This window comes from Centruroides sculpturatus, unplaced genomic scaffold (assembly GCF_000671375.1).
Source record: "Centruroides sculpturatus isolate CEXI.00-Female unplaced genomic scaffold, Cexi_2.0 scaffold1007, whole genome shotgun sequence".
Taxonomy (NCBI): domain Eukaryota; kingdom Metazoa; phylum Arthropoda; class Arachnida; order Scorpiones; family Buthidae; genus Centruroides; species Centruroides sculpturatus.
The window spans coordinates 181448-198552 of NW_019385177.1; the positions used below are offsets into that span (position 1 = coordinate 181448).

A 17105-nucleotide genomic window follows, 5' to 3' on the forward strand; every position below is an offset into this window, starting at 1 on the left:
TCCCCTATAACACTGTTGATAATTCCGTTTTATATGAATTCCATGTTGTACGAGTCACTTAGATTTTACAAATACGTGAGCCGTTCACAGCCCGGCACACGTATTTGTAAAATCTAAGTGAATCGTACAACATGGAATTCATATAATACGGAATTATCTACAGTATTATAGGGGGGTGTCTACTGTAGTTAATCCGGTTCCGAAATTTGAGAAATCAGTTATTTATATAAAATTTTAAATTGTCGATAAATGATAAATTACTGAAAATCTTCGATTGTTAACTCTATTTTTTCCTTTTCAAAGCCCCGTCGTAGAGACAATCTGGAAACTCTAAATCATATCTGCACACAAGGAGTACCTTGTTTGGATGGTAATTAATTGAAAAATAAATAATTAAAAACAACTTTATTGATTAAGCTTACATTTTATTGATTTAACTATTTCTATATAACATCAATTACTTAATTTTTTTTGTAGAGAAAGGAAAACAAGCTTACGGAATAGCCACGTGGGAAGAAAAATCTGAAATCCTACCGGCCCTTGTTCCAGAAACGATTTCAAAATCTGCCGAATTATGATCTTGTCTCTGCACTATTATAAATTTATATTTTTTATATAAATGTGCAGTATTAAAAATAAACTATTTTATGCTAAACATTTTAATGATTTTTTTTTTCTGATATATATTTTTATAATCTTTTTAAAATAATATTTGAAATAAACAAATATTAAGTTTCGAGTACTTTTTTTTTTAACAACAGCCATTTTCTTTTAAGAAATAAACTAATTTTACCGTATTATTTATCTTTATTTAATTCATATCATTGTAAATTTTGCGCATCCGAAATGATGTCGAAGATGGTATTAATATGCAGTTGATAACTTGGAGCTGCAACTCCTTAGAATCAAATGAAGCCAGTATAGGTGCGTGCAGGATGAAAGTCGCCATCTTGACGGTGGAAGAAACAGTAGAAAGGTTGCTGCCGAAGTTTTCATCTCTAAACTCTAAAACGTGAACGTTGAGCACCTCCATCTTGTAAGCCTAGAAGTTTGACAATGGCGTTTGGAACGTCGTTGGAATCATGCTTGATAAGTGAAACAAGAGCAAAGAAGAAAACAATGCAAGCAACATTAGTGTTCACGGATACAGGAAATTGTGGATTGAAAACCAATTTTTAAATATTAATAGAAATTTGANCCGCTCAGGATTCTGGCTTAGTGTTCTGCGTTACTGAACACGGCCCTAGCGATTTTAGGTAGTAGCCCTCACGTTCAAGAAGGAAGAATTGAGGAGATTAGAAAGTTCTCGAAGATAGAAAGAACAGAAAACACGGAAAATTTTAAGAGCAAAAGACAGATAGTATGGCTTACGGCCACACTAACCTGTGAACAAAATGCGTTTTTTAAAGTACAGTACATACACATACAAAATCCAGTAATCAGACATCTGCTAATCCTATATGTGTCGAATTGGACTTTACTGTATATATTGATATTTTTCACAATCTCCGAAGGTGCCACAAGCTACCCAACACTTCGTTCAAATCGCCCAGCATTTAAAACCTCCTCAAATTTAGCCAAATAATTTTTCCTTAATGTTGCCAACTTTTCCATAGTAAAAATCAGTTTTTCCGGCAAATTAATATATATTAAAACCAACAAAATATTTACGGTAGAAACACATTTTAAATCGCACAAGAGCCACACAGACTCTGTGCCATATTCAATTAACTTGGATGTAGTGTCTGCGATTTCTGCTTCGGTGCTTCGTCGACATAATAATTCAAACAGCGATCTTCATTCCATTTATCTCCAAAATCAGTTTTCTTAGCATCTCTAACACATTCTCGGGATTTTTGTGAATGCCTTCTTAGCATTAACAGAAATCCCGAGAGTATGTTTCATTGCCCGAATACGTTGTAGCATCTTCCCACGGTAAATAATACTTTTTTTACGACAGGTATCGACATTGCGTGCCGGTTTCTAGGAGGTTTTCTGGTCCTTCGTCAAAAATATTCTCGGAAATATGGAAGTACAACTTCTGAGGATCACTTTAGCCACGGATATCTTCCAGTCATACAAATTCCAGTCGACGTATGGTTCCAGATTTCCCATATCAGTGTATTCTGATATTTCCAGAATTTCCTGGTGCTTACTCACTAGAAAGTGCAGTCATCTCACTTGGCTTTTGATTTGCTTCATTTGCCAGCCGGGATTACATCATGCCATCATCGTGAACTTTGTATTTTGTCCTTCGCAACTGTCAGAAAACAATTAAATATTTTTTACGTCTTCGAGTTTCTGTCACATCAAATTATTCTCGTAAAGACTAGCATAAGTTAAGCAAATCGTGAAACGGTTTCGCACTTTATTGTGGACCTTCGTCTTGGATATTGCGTACACTACACAACAAAGAAAGACACAAACGAGACTAGTGTCATCTTTTGGCTAAATTTTCGGTATTTATTTAACATAAAATGTGATCAAAATAGGTAAATCACAGTAGTGTTATTTAATACAGATTGATTCTCAGTGAAATCAATCTAAAACGGAAAAAAAATTCTTCGAAACGGGAGGATTTTTTACGTAAAATTCTACTATAAATCGGAAATCTGTCTAACGCGGAAACCGAAGAAATAGTTTGCCTTGTATGAAGTATTTCGTTTATAAGTTGATTAATATGGTTGATAATTACGGGAGACGCTACACTACGTCGAAGATGCTGGCGAAAAATTTTATCAACTAAATTTTACTCCTAAAAATGATTCGAAGAATGTAGTGGAGTTTCTCTTCAGGAAGACGAAGGTCTTCAAGTGAACCTTGAATCGAAATAAGTCGAAATATTTTGTCTGTGATCGAAGTTTAAAGCAATCGCACGACCACTAAACATGATTTTTTTTGCAAATACGTACAACTCGGCAAAGCCTATGTCGTTACGAAGCCGGAATTTTGAAGTTCGATTCATGGGCCGAGATATTCGAGGTCAAAGTTTTCCAAGTAAAGTCTACGGGCCGATTGCCGATTGTAAGCAAGTGGTACGTTATGTGTGAATCGAGTTTACGGAATATCTCCCGGAAGAACTTTCATTTCAATAGGAAATTAGTCTATAGTTAGGTGTTATGTGAAAAAAAAAAACCTGAAAAATCTACGTGGCTAGGCTGTTGGCCAGACTCGAACCCGCATCAAATAATAAGAAACGAAATTGATGCCACTAATTTTCGTTGTTACAAATTAAAACTATTTTAAATGTTTGATTAAAAAATAAAGTCAAAACAAGATATATAGTGGTATTAATTACATATTTTTGACCCAAAAAGTTTGCCAAGAAAAACAAGTTGTGACATTTTGCGTAACCAAGTACAGTAATGGATTCCGTTTGATTCAATGCTATGACTAATTTTATTGCAATTTGATACATCTGTTTGTCGTGTTATTCGATGATATATAACCTATATATATATTTTAATTTTTTAACATGGAACAGTTTGACAATATTCAAGTTATTACAATGTTTGATGGAGACATTTTGAGTAAAAATTTACAATATATAAACAGCAACACTAGACCTTAGTGAGACCCCGTGTTGCTGCTTATGCAAAGGATGGTGAGGGATAATCAAACATTGCCATAAATTTACATAAACAATAGCGAATTTTTTCTGAAATGGCTACTTTGTGTATAAAAATATTGTTTGAAACTTATTTACAGGTAGGATTGTAAGTTAAAGGTATCTGTTTCTGCTTACAAAACAACTCCAGTTGATTCTTTTTCCAAATGATCCTGTTTTTAATTATAAAACAAATTTTATTGTTTTAAAATTAGAAACGGGATTATTTTTTTAATTTTTATAAATTGTAACTAGAAAGGATGTTAACCTACTAAGTTTATTACTCCAGTTAATATTAGAAACCATATAACTATGGTTCATACAGCAATATAGAATATCTCTATTTAAAGCATTCTTTATCTTTCGAAATCTCCGATTTAGAACATGAAAACATCATTAATTTATATATTAAATTAATAAATATATTTTACAGATCAGCTCTCTTCTATTCGCTCATTCATCATAATTCGGTGATGTGCCAAATTTGAATCGTCAAAGATGGAGAAATCGTCATCCAGTTTTGTTCCACCGGACGGTGGATGGGGTTGGGTAGTTTGTTTTGCTTCATTCCTGGTTAATGGGACAATTTTTGGCATCATGAATTCTTCGGGTATCCTCTTCGTCAAATTGAAAGAGACTTTCCAAGGAGCTGCCTTCAGTACCTGTAAGTACTTTTTTGTAAATTGCATCACAAATTTAAAGATAAATCAAAATTTTGAAATTGTTTAGATTTTCGCTGTCGGCAATTGCTCGTTAGAGGAGATTAAATCGCGATTAGATTATAACTGTAAATTTCTTATACAACGCGGTAACCTTTAGAACTTAAAATATCACCCCCTCCCTAATGGTTTTTCGCAGTACACCAAAGTGAAACTTTACTAACGTTTTCAAGGTTCGTGTAATTTATACGACTAAAGATTAATTATTAATTGCGTAAGAACATTCTTCCCGTAGAGGGGGGGAGGGAAAATGTTTTCCGTAAACTCGACCTTGATTAATGGATATTATTTTAGCAGAAGATTTCATTGAAAATAACTCCCGTTATCACGAGAAGAGTAAAAGTGGGTCATCGGCCTTGTTTTATTAATATAAACAAAATTTAAAATAAGAAATCTTGTTTAATCTCTCCTTGAATTATCGAATATGTAATACAATACTTAAAAAAAAAATGTAATACGGAGATAATTTACTTTCTTTATTACGCAATTAGGTTAGGTTATTAACTTACCACCAGAAATTCTTTAAAAATATAATTTCAGTTAATAATTCTTACTAAACGAACGTCGAACCCTCTAATGTTTTTGTATCTTTCTGCTGTGATTAACAGAGATGCGATGACCTCGATAAGTTTCGAGATGGAAAGATATCAAAGTTTTCCTTCTTTGACTCCTTCCGCCCTGTGGGAGGATTTAGGCCTTTTAATCGTATTCATTCGGACAGGCCCACAACGAAGGTGGTGGAAAACAGGGCTTTTTTCATCACCTAATTCCATTCCGGATCCCCCAGAGTAGCGTGCTGACCCTTAACCGCCGTGGACATTCGGCCGTGTTTATCAGAAGTTAGGATCTTAAATTGGTTTATAAGGTAGTGACCTCAGATTTGATGTATAGCCTATACAGTTCTTCCTATTTTGTTAATACTTGCACTTTATTCTCAGATATTTTTTTTCTATTTTTAGAAAAGAGAATTTTCAACTCCCTCTCTCTCTTTTTTTTTAACTCAAGAATCCTCCAAATAATTGTGATTATTTTAAATCCGAATTTCGAATTGTACAGTATCTAATCCCATTCAATTATAGAGGATGTTTCAATAGTTATCAATGAGGAAGTGATTGATTCTCTTTATAAATTGCTTATAAATATCACTCATTTATATTGCCTTATTTTATAGGTAAATATCAAGTAAAAATTACTTTAGTCATTAAAGAAATTACTAAACATTGCAAATTTTCAGGAATTAATTTAATTATAACACATAAACAAACATCCCAGTGTTTTTAAATTAATAAGGAATTAATTAGCTTATAGTAGGAACATGTCATAACTTGTTTAATTCAGAATAATTAATTAATTAATTAATTAATTTTTATTTTAATTTTCAGCATGGGTGGAATCCATATCAATTGGAATGACATTTTTACTATCGCCAATAGCTAGCGTTCTTACGGACAAATTTGGAATAAAAAGAACTGCTTTATTAGGAGGTTTTTTAGCAACTGTAGGAATGTTAACTAGTTCCTTTGTGCAGCAATTGCCCCTATTGTGTCTGACTTATGGAGTGATACTTGGGACAGGTGCATCGCTCTGTTATACTCCGTCCTTAGTAATTTTAGGTCATTACTTTCATCGCCATTTAGGTTTGGTTAATGGAATTGTTACGGCTGGGAGTTCTGTATTCACTATGGTTATGCCATTTCTTCTTTCATATCTTTTACATACAGTGCAGTTTGCAGGAACCATGCAGGTAAGATTGAAATTACTAATTAATTAATGAAATTTCGTAAATTGATGATAAAATCTTATTTCATTTGTAGATTTTATCTGTAATGATGGCAGTGTTAATGGTGTGCGCTCTAACATTTCAACCTCTCGTCAGTCATAATCCTACCAAACATTCCACTTCAAAAGTAACGGATGTAGAAGTAAGATTTAAATAGATTATAAGTGAAAAAAAATAACATTTAGAATTTTTTTTTAATTGATAAAAATGAATAAATTTTCAGAAATCTTGTTGTTCTCAAATATGGCACAGTATTATACATGTCACTATATGGAAAAATAAAAAATATTTATGCTGGGCTCTCTCTATACCCACTGCTTTATTTGGCTATTTTGTCCCATATTTGCATTTAGTAAGTATTTAATTAATTATTTTATTTATTTCGCTTATAAATTAACATAAATTCATACAGGTACAACATGTGAAAGATATTTTACCCGATGCAAATGGTAGTATTTTAGTCATGTGTATAGGATTGACATCTGGATTAGGTCGGATTATAGTAGGGAAAGTTGCAGATCATCCTCGTATCAACAGAATTTGTCTTCAACAGGTAATCAAATATTCCATACAAGAATAGTTTAATCGCAGCTTACGTAATTAACTATTATTTTTTTCAGATTTCTTTCTTGTGTATAGGAGTTTTGACCATGCTCCTGGTTATAGCAAAAGATTTTATAATTTTAGTAGTGATGTGCCTTTTCTTTGGTTTATGCGATGGCTGTTTCATATCATTATTGGGCCCCATTGCATTTGATCTCGTGGGACATAAAGCAGCTTCTCAAGCCATAGGATCTCTTTTAGGATTTGTGTCAGTACCATTAACAATTGGACCTCCAGTAGCGGGTAATATTTTATTTTAAAATGTATATTAACTGTACAATAATAAAATAAATTTATAAAAACAGAGAATTTTTAAGATTTCTAATCTTTTGTAATACCAAAATGCACTTTTATATGGAATTTATACATTGAACATTTACATTTTTGTAAAAAATTTTAATGGGAGAATAATCATAAAACTGTGAACTTATATAAAAGTTCTGACTTTTTAGATCTATTCTAGAATCTATTTTGTTAACAGACTTTCACTTATAATTAATCATTATATGTAATTTTATAGGATTGCTGTATGATAAATTAGGAAATTATACAATAGCTTTCATAGCAGCTGGTATTCCTCCAATTTTGGGTGCTATTTTAATGTGTATAATTCATAGAATGCCACAGGTAGGATTTGATTTATCTAAAATTTTAAATAAATAGCTGATTTATCTAAATTTCAGAATTCTGCATTGATTACAATTATTCTAACTGATGGCCGGATCCCCGAGCTATCAAGGTGCCAGTCTACTGATCTGGGAACCCGGGATCGAATTCGGACTGGGTGGAAAAATCCCCAGAAATTTTTCGGGGTGGTCCGTTCGGACATATCGTGTTCCGTCCCTATCCATCCGATCTCCCCATTGTGGGCCTGGCAGGATCCATAATGGGCTTGCTAAAAGAAGTCCTCTTAGTGTCCACAGGACGAAGAGTTAAAAAATAAGGGTTTTAACTACCATTGCTTGTTTGTTCCGTTGTTTTAAGTGTGAAATAGGCTACTATAATTTTTAAATTTGGAGTAGTAATTTAAAAGTTGAAAACACAAAAATTAGACTACAGTAGACCCCCCTATTACACTGTAGATAATTCCGTGTTATATGGATTCCATGTTATACGAGTCACTTAGATTTTACAAATACGTGAGCCGTTCACAGCCCGGCACACGTATTTGTAAAATCTAAGTGAATCGTACAACATGGAATTCATATAATACGGAATTATCTACAGTATTATAGGGGGGTGTCTACTGTAGTTAATCCGGTTCCGAAATTTGAGAAATCAGTTATTTATATAAAATTTTAAATTGTCGATAAATGATAAATTACTGAAAATCTTCGATTGTTAACTCTATTTTTTCCTTTTCAAAGCCCCGTCGTAGAGACAATCTGGAAACTCTAAATCATATCTGCACACAAGGAGTACCTTGTTTGGATGGTAATTAATTGAAAAATAAATAATTAAAAACAACTTTATTGATTAAGCTTACATTTTATTGATTTAACTATTTCTATATAACATCAATTACTTAATTTTTTTTGTAGAGAAAGGAAAACAAGCTTACGGAATAGCCACGTGGGAAGAAAAATCTGAAATCCTACCGGCCCTTGTTCCAGAAACGATTTCAAAATCTGCCGAATTATGATCTTGTCTCTGCACTATTATAAATTTATATTTTTTATATAAATGTGCAGTATTAAAAATAAACTATTTTATGCTAAACATTTTAATGATTTTTTTTTTCTGATATATATTTTTATAATCTTTTTAAAATAATATTTGAAATAAACAAATATTAAGTTTCGAGTACTTTTTTTTTTAACAACAGCCATTTTCTTTTAAGAAATAAACTAATTTTACCGTATTATTTATCTTTATTTAATTCATATCATTGTAAATTTTGCGCATCCGAAATGATGTCGAAGATGGTATTAATATGCAGTTGATAACTTGGAGCTGCAACTCCTTAGAATCAAATGAAGCCAGTATAGGTGCGTGCAGGATGAAAGTCGCCATCTTGACGGTGGAAGAAACAGTAGAAAGGTTGCTGCCGAAGTTTTCATCTCTAAAACGTGAACGTTGAGCACCTCCATCTTGTAAGCCTAGAAGTTTGACAATGGCGTTTGGAACGTCGTTGGAATCATGCTTGATAAGTGAAACAAGCGCAAAGAAGAAAACAATGCAAGCAACATTAGTGTTCACGGATACAGGAAATTGTGGATTGAAAACCAATTTTTAAATATTAATAGAAATTTGAATGCTAACACTCGTTAATGGATGGCGAGATAACGGCGAAATTTAAGACGATTTATAAAAGTAACTACTGTAGGGCCTATATACTTTTAAATTCTTAAAAGTATATAGAATTTCTTTGGATGGATTTCAAATAAACGTTTTAAAATTTGAGAAGCTGTTTTGTAAATAAATGGTTAGAGTTGTTGTAAACACTAGCAATGAATGCGCGGAATTGTTAATAAAAGCCAAAGGTCAACAATAGTCTCCTTATGCCAGCTGCTTACAATCTATAATCCATTGAGTATTTGCTCGTCGGGGGTTCACGAGACAACTGTCTATTCGTTGGGCGGATCTGGCGCCCTGCACTGAACTCGAAGTAGGACGATTACATCCGGATTAATTTAAGATATGGTTACGCCCTGCAGGTCTCTTTTCCAGCTGGGCAGCTCTCCGGGCCGTCTTTAGGATTTTTGCTTTATCGGCGATCCATTGTCCCGTTGCAGGAACCCCCTCGACTCCACCAAAAAAAATCAAGAATAGAAATAATATAAATATAAACGATGCACTGGACCGAATTCTAGTCCCTCGCACGCGTCGTTTCATTTTTTCTTACACACACACATTCTCGCACTTCGTAACTAATTTTTCTGGTCCACAACAATATAATCCCTTTTCAACCTCCCTAAAATCCACATTTTTATTGTAAAAATTGTCATTTAATCTTCAATAATACAAACGACAATGTATTTCAAAACAATGATAACAATTGCTTAACGACAATAAAAAAAAACTAAATGAAGTCTTCTATTCCACACAAATATAACCTATCATTTTACGTGGCCAAATTATGCAAAAATTATTACCGTCAAGTTAATTCTCCCACCGTTTCTATCAAACCTTACTCTATTCGTTACATCTAAGTATTGATACTAAAATCTTATATAAGTTTCTTTATATAGCAGTATAGACTCGAAATTTGTATATACATTTTTTGCATAATACACACGGTATTTCTAGTTTAATTATCATCTACACCGAAATATTATAAGACATTTTTCATTAACATGCTACTATTAAACAAAATAGAAACTCTATAGAGTTATTCAAAAAGAGTTGAAAAGCAAAATGCGTTCGTCAAGAATTGTTTTCCTTCTCAAACAGTTTTAGGATATTTTAAACTTTATAAAAGTTTTCGTTATGCTAATATAATTTATATATTGATTGTGGTGGTTACTCTTCTATCCCTTACTTCTTTTAGACTTTTTTTCTCTTTCCGCCCTTTCTTTTTTTTTTTAACTCTTTCCGCCCTGTGGGCACTAACAGGGCCTCTTCTTTGCAAGTCCATTATGGGTACAGCCAGGCCCAGAATGGGGGGACGGGGCCCGACATATCCGAACGGATCACTCCCGAAAAAATTCTGGGGATTATTCGACCCAGTCTGGATTCGATCCCGGGTCTCCCAGAGCGGTAGGCTGTTACCTTGACCTCTCGGCTATCCGGCCTACTTCGTTTAGACTGTGCAATTGCAATTCTACTAACAGCACATTTTACTTATATTCTGAATAGGCAATCTTTCCTTCTCCGATGTTAGCTAGATATGGATTATATGGTGCGATCGTAAAGTGTCTCCTCAGTGTGGCTCGGCTGACTTGCCGACGTCTTAATTTACTTTGTGTCTTTGGACGCGCGACGTCATTATTTTGAAGCGCCTGTCGTTTGCATGAACTTTAAATCGCACTGTATTATCAGTATGTCTACTAAACCATAAGATTTATGTTGATTTCTTTATAGGTAGATAATGGTTTTGAGTAAAGCCCCTTATGGAAAAAATTCCGGAAAACGAATTTAGAGAATTTTTTTTTCGTACAACAAAACGAGTGCAGAAAATCGTGTCGAGCAGCTGGAGTCGAACCACTCCTGTCTGAGTGCCAGCTGACCCTCTTACCTGAGGGAACTAGCCGTGGTCCAGTCTCGTACCGCCTGCAATCGACTGAAGTTGGCTCGAAACAAAAAGTAATTGACGGAACATACAACCGTAGGTCTTTGACCTAATGCTCGGTATATAAACCGGAATGGGCTAACTTAAAGCCCACTGCTCGTTCTAAGTAAACGTGGGAACCTTCGATCCTCACCTACTATATGGCCAATGTAGGTAAAGCAATGTAAGGGCTAGGGCTGGGTTAGGCTAGAACCTACCTGGCCCGCAACAGAAGCGCAATGCTTAAGAAACCAAAAAGATTTGACGGAACGTTGAAAAGAGGTCTATAGACCTACAGCTCGGCTATATGCTGGGTGGCACCGCAGATCGACAAGTTAAGCATCACTCAGTTCTTGTGTGTGTCAAACAGCTTAAAGCTGTACAGAACTATATGTATGCGTTAGAGAGTTGGACTTGAGAGCGAGGAAGGCGAGAATGGCTGATCCCTGTTGGGTTGTACTGCCAGAGCATTTAACTCGGTCTGATTTTAATTGTTCAGACACCTCAGTGATTACTGGGTGTCCGACTGCCTATGATTAAGATACAGTCTCTTTATGCTCTGTAGAGCCATTTGGCAGAACAGGGTCAATACTCAGTTCGTGATATTAGTCCAAAGATCAACCTAGATGTATCAGGGAGAAGTCCTAGTACATCTAGGTTGGTCTTTGGACTAATTGATTTTTTTTATCTTGATTTTTGTAAGCAGTCATACGCTTAAACGGCCATCTTAGTGCCCACATGGTAGATTGAAAAGCAATGTATATTATACATTTAATTTATAACAACATAAAATTTCTAACATATTTTATTTTTAAGCAATTTCAAAGAATGAAAATAAAAAATTCAGTTAAGTTAAAAGAAAATTTTTCAATTACATAAAAAAGTTCAATAAGAAGATAACAAGGAATAAATTAAACATTATTCATTATAAATCTACCTTAAAAAAACAGATCACATATATTATAGTATACATTCAACTTGTAAAATACATAGTCAACGAGTCTTCACACTAAAAGAGTAAACAGATTTTAAATTAGAATATGTTTTAACATTTAAAATTCAGCAAGCAATGACATATTTATTTCAAAGGACAATTTGTTCATGCTTGATTCGTCGAATTCATTTTTAAAATAACTTTCTATCGTATAAATACAAATATTCGAAATTCAAAGATTAATTTCCATTTTTTAAACACAATATCACAGGATGATCACAATCTCCATTACTCTACACAAAACCTAAAAATAATATAGCTATAAATATAATAAAGATTTAAACTCCAGAAATCATCCAAACAAATAAAAATAAATATATTTGGCAGATCAAGATCATTTGAAAAATGTCATGAGTATAAATTAGTCCTCATCAATATATAATATTGATTTTATAATTGTTTACTGTGGACAAGTTACTATACAAAACAGAACTTTCAGATCTAAATTTATATACTTTCAGCAAAAATAAACTAAATATATATTATAATATATATGTATATATATATACAGAATTGCTTTTTGTTATTTTTTTCATGAATTAGCTGCTTGTTGGACAAATAACATTTGCATTATTTTTTGAAATAACTAAGAATCTAATATTGAAAATCCCTAGAATGACATAGTTAACAGGTACGCTGTGACAGAATATTTTTTGAAATACTGTATAACAGCATTTACTGTTAAGAGCTCATATTAAATATTACTATGAGCTAAGAATTACATGTACACATTATCACAGATTCATAAAGAATACATAATAATAAAGTGAAAAATGTAAATGGGAAACTGCACAAAATATATTTACATATTTTTTTCCTAGTTTCTACAGTATTCTGTAGAATGTGATTATTAAGATAACTTCATCATCATCATCATTATTATTATTATTAAATTATTATCACAGTATTGTAAATTACATGGAATGCATCTGACATTTTTGTTTCCTTCAATCAACCACTGGACCAGTTGTCTGTCCTGATCAGCAGAAGATACATGTTGTCGTGTATGTGAATGTTAAAATTAGGAAGAGCCGTGTATCTGCCGATCAGATTACGGTAACCTTTCCCTACGGCTGCAATGAAAGATAAAGAAATGTCTGGCGTGATTGGCGATTCCATTTTAGAAGAGAATTTGATGCCGAGCGGAAGAATGGCTTTCACTTCTTCTTCAAAAGGACGAAAGATCGTGATGGGTCTCATGGTAATGCTTTCTGCAACGATGATGCAACCCCAAGTTGTTCCAATATATAATTCTGTACCGAGAACTGCCATGGCAGTCACTTGGCATCGCCCGGCTGTTAAAAGTAAATAAATTACATTAAGTCATTTTAATAATAGTAGAATTTATGTTATTTAAGACCACAGTAAATTAAAAACTTACGGCTCAAGTGCTCTTCGATACTTATAGACATTAAACTCTCGGAACAGGGTGCGAGTTTCGAACAATCCAGTTTATGTAATATAGTTCGATTAACTGTATCCCAATGATAAGCAACACAACCTGAGAAATTTAAGATCAAATACTTATTAAACATATTAATAAATTTCTAACAGTATTAAAAATATCATTTATTTTTGAACATAACAGAAAAAAAAAAAAATTAGACAACTGTTAAATTCAGAATGTTTACTTGTATTTTATATTTGATGAATCGTGAAATTATGTTTCTTACTTACTTTAAATACTTTGAAAGACATAACTATTAATATTATTAACATTGAACAAAATTTTTTTAATAATATATTGTGATAGAAATACACTTTTGAAGACATTACAAAATCAAACAATAAATGCAATATTTGCATGAGCATAATAATTTTGAAATAAATTGGCAAAGAGTATAAATTCTGAATAATTGAAATATACTCTGTTCCAAAAAAAATTGATCCTCCTTAAATTGATAGTAGTAATCAAATTCTACATACAAAATATAAGTGTTATAGGAGAGAAAATTAATATTTAGAGATGGCAGAAAAAGAAAAACAGGAAGTAGGAGCTTTGTCTCTGAGATTTGTTGCTCAGGAGGAAATAAATTGGAAAGAGTTTGTAAAAGCCTTGATGGATGATGAGACAGTAATTGTACAAATAGGAGAGATGACAAAAAGATCATGTATAATGACAGCAAGAGATGAGGCAATGAAAATGGCAATTCTTGAGACAGAATGGAAATGGCACGGAAAAAATGTGAGTGTAAGAGCGTTAAAAGGAAAAATTAAGAGATTACAATTGTTAAGAGTACCATACGAAATTGATAGAAAAGAAATAGAATTAAAAATGAAAGAATATGGAAAAGTAATCCTCATAGAATGTGATTATCTTCTGCCCGACAGAGATATTCTCACAGACAAAAGGTATGTTACCATACAAATGGAGAAAGAGGTTCCTAATTTTATTGAGATACGAGGATGTAGAATTCGAATAGAATATCCCGGTGTGAAGTGGCAATGTGCAAACTGCCTATCAGAAGAACACAGAGTTAGGGACTGTCCAAGTGTAAAGTGCCATCAATGCAATGAATATGGTCATAAAAAATACCAATGTAAAAAGAAAGATAAAGAGAGAAATGAGATTGAAGAAGTAGAGAATGAGAGGGAAGAGAAGCAAGAAAGTGATAAGGATGAAGGAAGTATGGATGAGGCTTTAAGTGAAAAAAGTGTAGAATTAGTAAGAAAAGAATTGTTGGAAGTAGTTCAAAACCTAGAAATGAGTATAGAGGAAGCAAAAGAAATAGGAACAAAAGAGGGAGAGGAACAAGAGATGAAAGAAAAAGGAGTAGTAAAACAAATGAAAAAGTTCAGAAATATGTACTGGAGAAACGAGGTTCTATACCGACTCTATAAAGGTACCGAAAGTGTTCAAGGCGAGATTCAATGGTCAAGTGTACAGGAAGACGAGAATAGAACTGATAAATGAAGGATGGGAGGAGCACGACATCAAAACGTGGGCAGCATATATAGAAGAGCCAGTAGCAGCTGTGAGAAAAGAAATAAAAAAAGAGTGGTGGAGATGGTTTAAAGGTTGTGGCGAACAATATTTTGCCCATAAGGCACAAGTGGGAACTATATTACGAGATGAACAATGAGTTTAATGTTTTTATAGTGTTAGATTTGTGCATTTTTGGGTTCTGTTTAATGTTATCTTAAATGGGGGTGATTGAACTTTTAGAGTTTTGAGATTGTAAATACAGGTGGTTTTTGAAGTTTTGTGAACTGTCATGTTTTCTTTGCCATTACTGCCTTTGTGCTGTACTATCACTTTGGCGGGGAGGAGGGGGGACTGACAATATTCCTTGATTTTAATTGATGTTTTTGAGTTGGTTTTTTGGGTGAATTTGATGCTACTAATTGATGTGTTGATATTTAATAATATTATGTTTGATATGTTTAGATTGCTGTTGATCATCAAGGGATATATGAGAAAAGAAGTTGACAGAAGGTAATGTTGTTATGGTTGTATGCCTATGATGAAAATAGTAAATGGGAGAAAAATGAAAAAGAAGAAAGAATAAAGAACTGGTATGATGTTGAAGTATGTTGGCCTAAACCCTTGATGTTTCTATGCTAATTTGTCGTTGGTCTACTGTGACTAACATGCTGTGTTTCCCAGAGNATTTATTTAACATAAAATGTGATCAAAATAGGTAAATCACAGTAGTGTTATTTAATACAGATTGATTCTCAGTGAAATCAGTCTAAAACGGAAAAAAAATTCTTCGAAACGGGAGGATTTTTTACGTAAAATTCTACTATAAATCGGAAATCTGTCTAACGCGGAAACCGAAGAAATAGTTTGCCTTGTATGAAGTATTTCGTTTATAAGTTGATTAATATGGTTGATAATTACGGGAGACGCTACACTACGTCGAAGATGCTGGCGAAAAATTTTATCAACTAAATTTTACTCCTAAAAATGATTCGAAGAATGTAGTGGAGTTTCTCTTCAGGAAGACGAAGGTCTTCAAGTGAACCTTGAATCGAAATAAGTCGAAATATTTTGTCTGTGATCGAAGTTTAAAGCAATCGCACGACCACTAAACATGATTTTTTTGCAAATACGTACAACTCGGCAAAGCCTATGTCGTTACGAAGCCGGAATTTTGAAGTTCGATTCATGGGCCGAGATATTCGAGGTCAAAGTTTTCCAAGTAAAGTCTACGGGCCGATTGCCGATTGTAAGCAAGTGGTACGTTATGTGTGAATCGAGTTTACGGAATATCTCCCGGAAGAACTTTCATTTCAATAGGAAATTAGTCTATAGTTAGGTGTTATGTGAAAAAAAAAACCTGAAAAATCTACGTGGCTAGGCTGTTGGCCAGACTCGAACCCGCATCAAATAATAAGAAACGAAATTGATGCCACTAATTTTCGTTGTTACAAATTAAAACTATTTTAAATGTTTGATTAAAAAATAAAGTCAAAACAAGATATATAGTGGTATTAATTACATATTTTTGACCCAAAAAGTTTGCCAAGAAAAACAAGTTGTGACATTTTGCGTAACCAAGTACAGTAATGGATTCCGTTTGATTCAATGCTATGACTAATTTTATTGCAATTTGATACATCTGTTTGTCGTGTTATTCGATGATATATAACCTATATATATATTTTAATTTTTTAACATGGAACAGTTTGACAATATTCAAGTTATTACAATGTTTGATGGAGACATTTTGAGTAAAAATTTACAATATATAAACAGCAACACTAGACCTTAGTGAGACCCCGTGTTGCTGCTTATGCAAAGGATGGTGAGGGATAATCAAACATTGCCATAAATTTACATAAACAATAGCGAATTTTTTCTGAAATGGCTACTTTGTGTATAAAAATATTGTTTGAAACTTATTTACAGGTAGGATTGTAAGTTAAAGGTATCTGTTTCTGCTTACAAAACAACTCCAGTTGATTCTTTTTCCAAATGATCCTGTTTTTAATTATAAAACAAATTTTATTGTTTTAAAATTAGAAACGGGATTATTTTTTTAATTTTTATAAATTGTAACTAGAAAGGATGTTAACCTACTAAGTTTATTACTCCAGTTAATATTAGAAACCATATAACTATGGTTCATACAGCAATATAGAATATCTCTATTTAAAGCATTCTTTATCTTTCGAAATCTCCGATTTAGAACATGAAAACATCATTAATTTATATATTAAATTAATAAATATATTTTACAGATCAG

At 32.9% G+C, this 17105-nt stretch overlaps 2 protein-coding genes across 2 annotated transcripts in view; one reads left to right on the forward strand and one right to left on the reverse strand.

The window, feature by feature from the left end:
- The window catches only part of LOC111635779 (monocarboxylate transporter 10-like), a 23688-nt gene extending 15260 nt beyond the window's left edge, over positions 1-8428 (forward strand). Inside the window, exons 2-10 of the mRNA XM_023380849.1 lie at positions 4041-4271; positions 5709-6070; positions 6141-6248; positions 6330-6458; positions 6519-6659; positions 6727-6952; positions 7230-7336; positions 8077-8143; positions 8251-8428. Of these exons, the coding sequence (XP_023236617.1) occupies positions 4106-4271; positions 5709-6070; positions 6141-6248; positions 6330-6458; positions 6519-6659; positions 6727-6952; positions 7230-7336; positions 8077-8143; positions 8251-8351 (1407 nt within the window). The 5' untranslated portion in view covers positions 4041-4105 and the 3' untranslated portion in view covers positions 8352-8428. The remainder of the gene's footprint in view (positions 1-4040; positions 4272-5708; positions 6071-6140; positions 6249-6329; positions 6459-6518; positions 6660-6726; positions 6953-7229; positions 7337-8076; positions 8144-8250) is intronic.
- Positions 8429-11807: 3379 nt separating this feature from the next.
- LOC111635783 lies at positions 11808-13429 on the reverse strand. Its single transcript, XM_023380854.1, has 2 exons — positions 13295-13429; positions 11808-13208 (listed from the first exon to the last, which is right to left on the reverse strand). The coding sequence occupies exons 1-2, from the start codon at positions 13323-13325 to the stop codon at positions 12865-12867; spliced, it is 375 nt and encodes a 124-aa protein (XP_023236622.1). The 5' UTR covers positions 13326-13429; the 3' UTR covers positions 11808-12864.
- Between the last annotated feature and the right edge of the window lie 3676 nt (positions 13430-17105).

Bases quoted from the DNA above. Each gene is read 5' to 3' on its own strand.
- LOC111635783 (XM_023380854.1), bottom strand. From the start codon at position 13,325: ATGTCTATAAGTATCGAAGAGCACTTGAGCC. The intron at 13,209-13,294 runs GTAAGTTTTTAA...TACTTTTAACAG, and splicing joins TATCGAAGAGCACTTGAGCC to CCGGGCGATGCCAAGTGACT.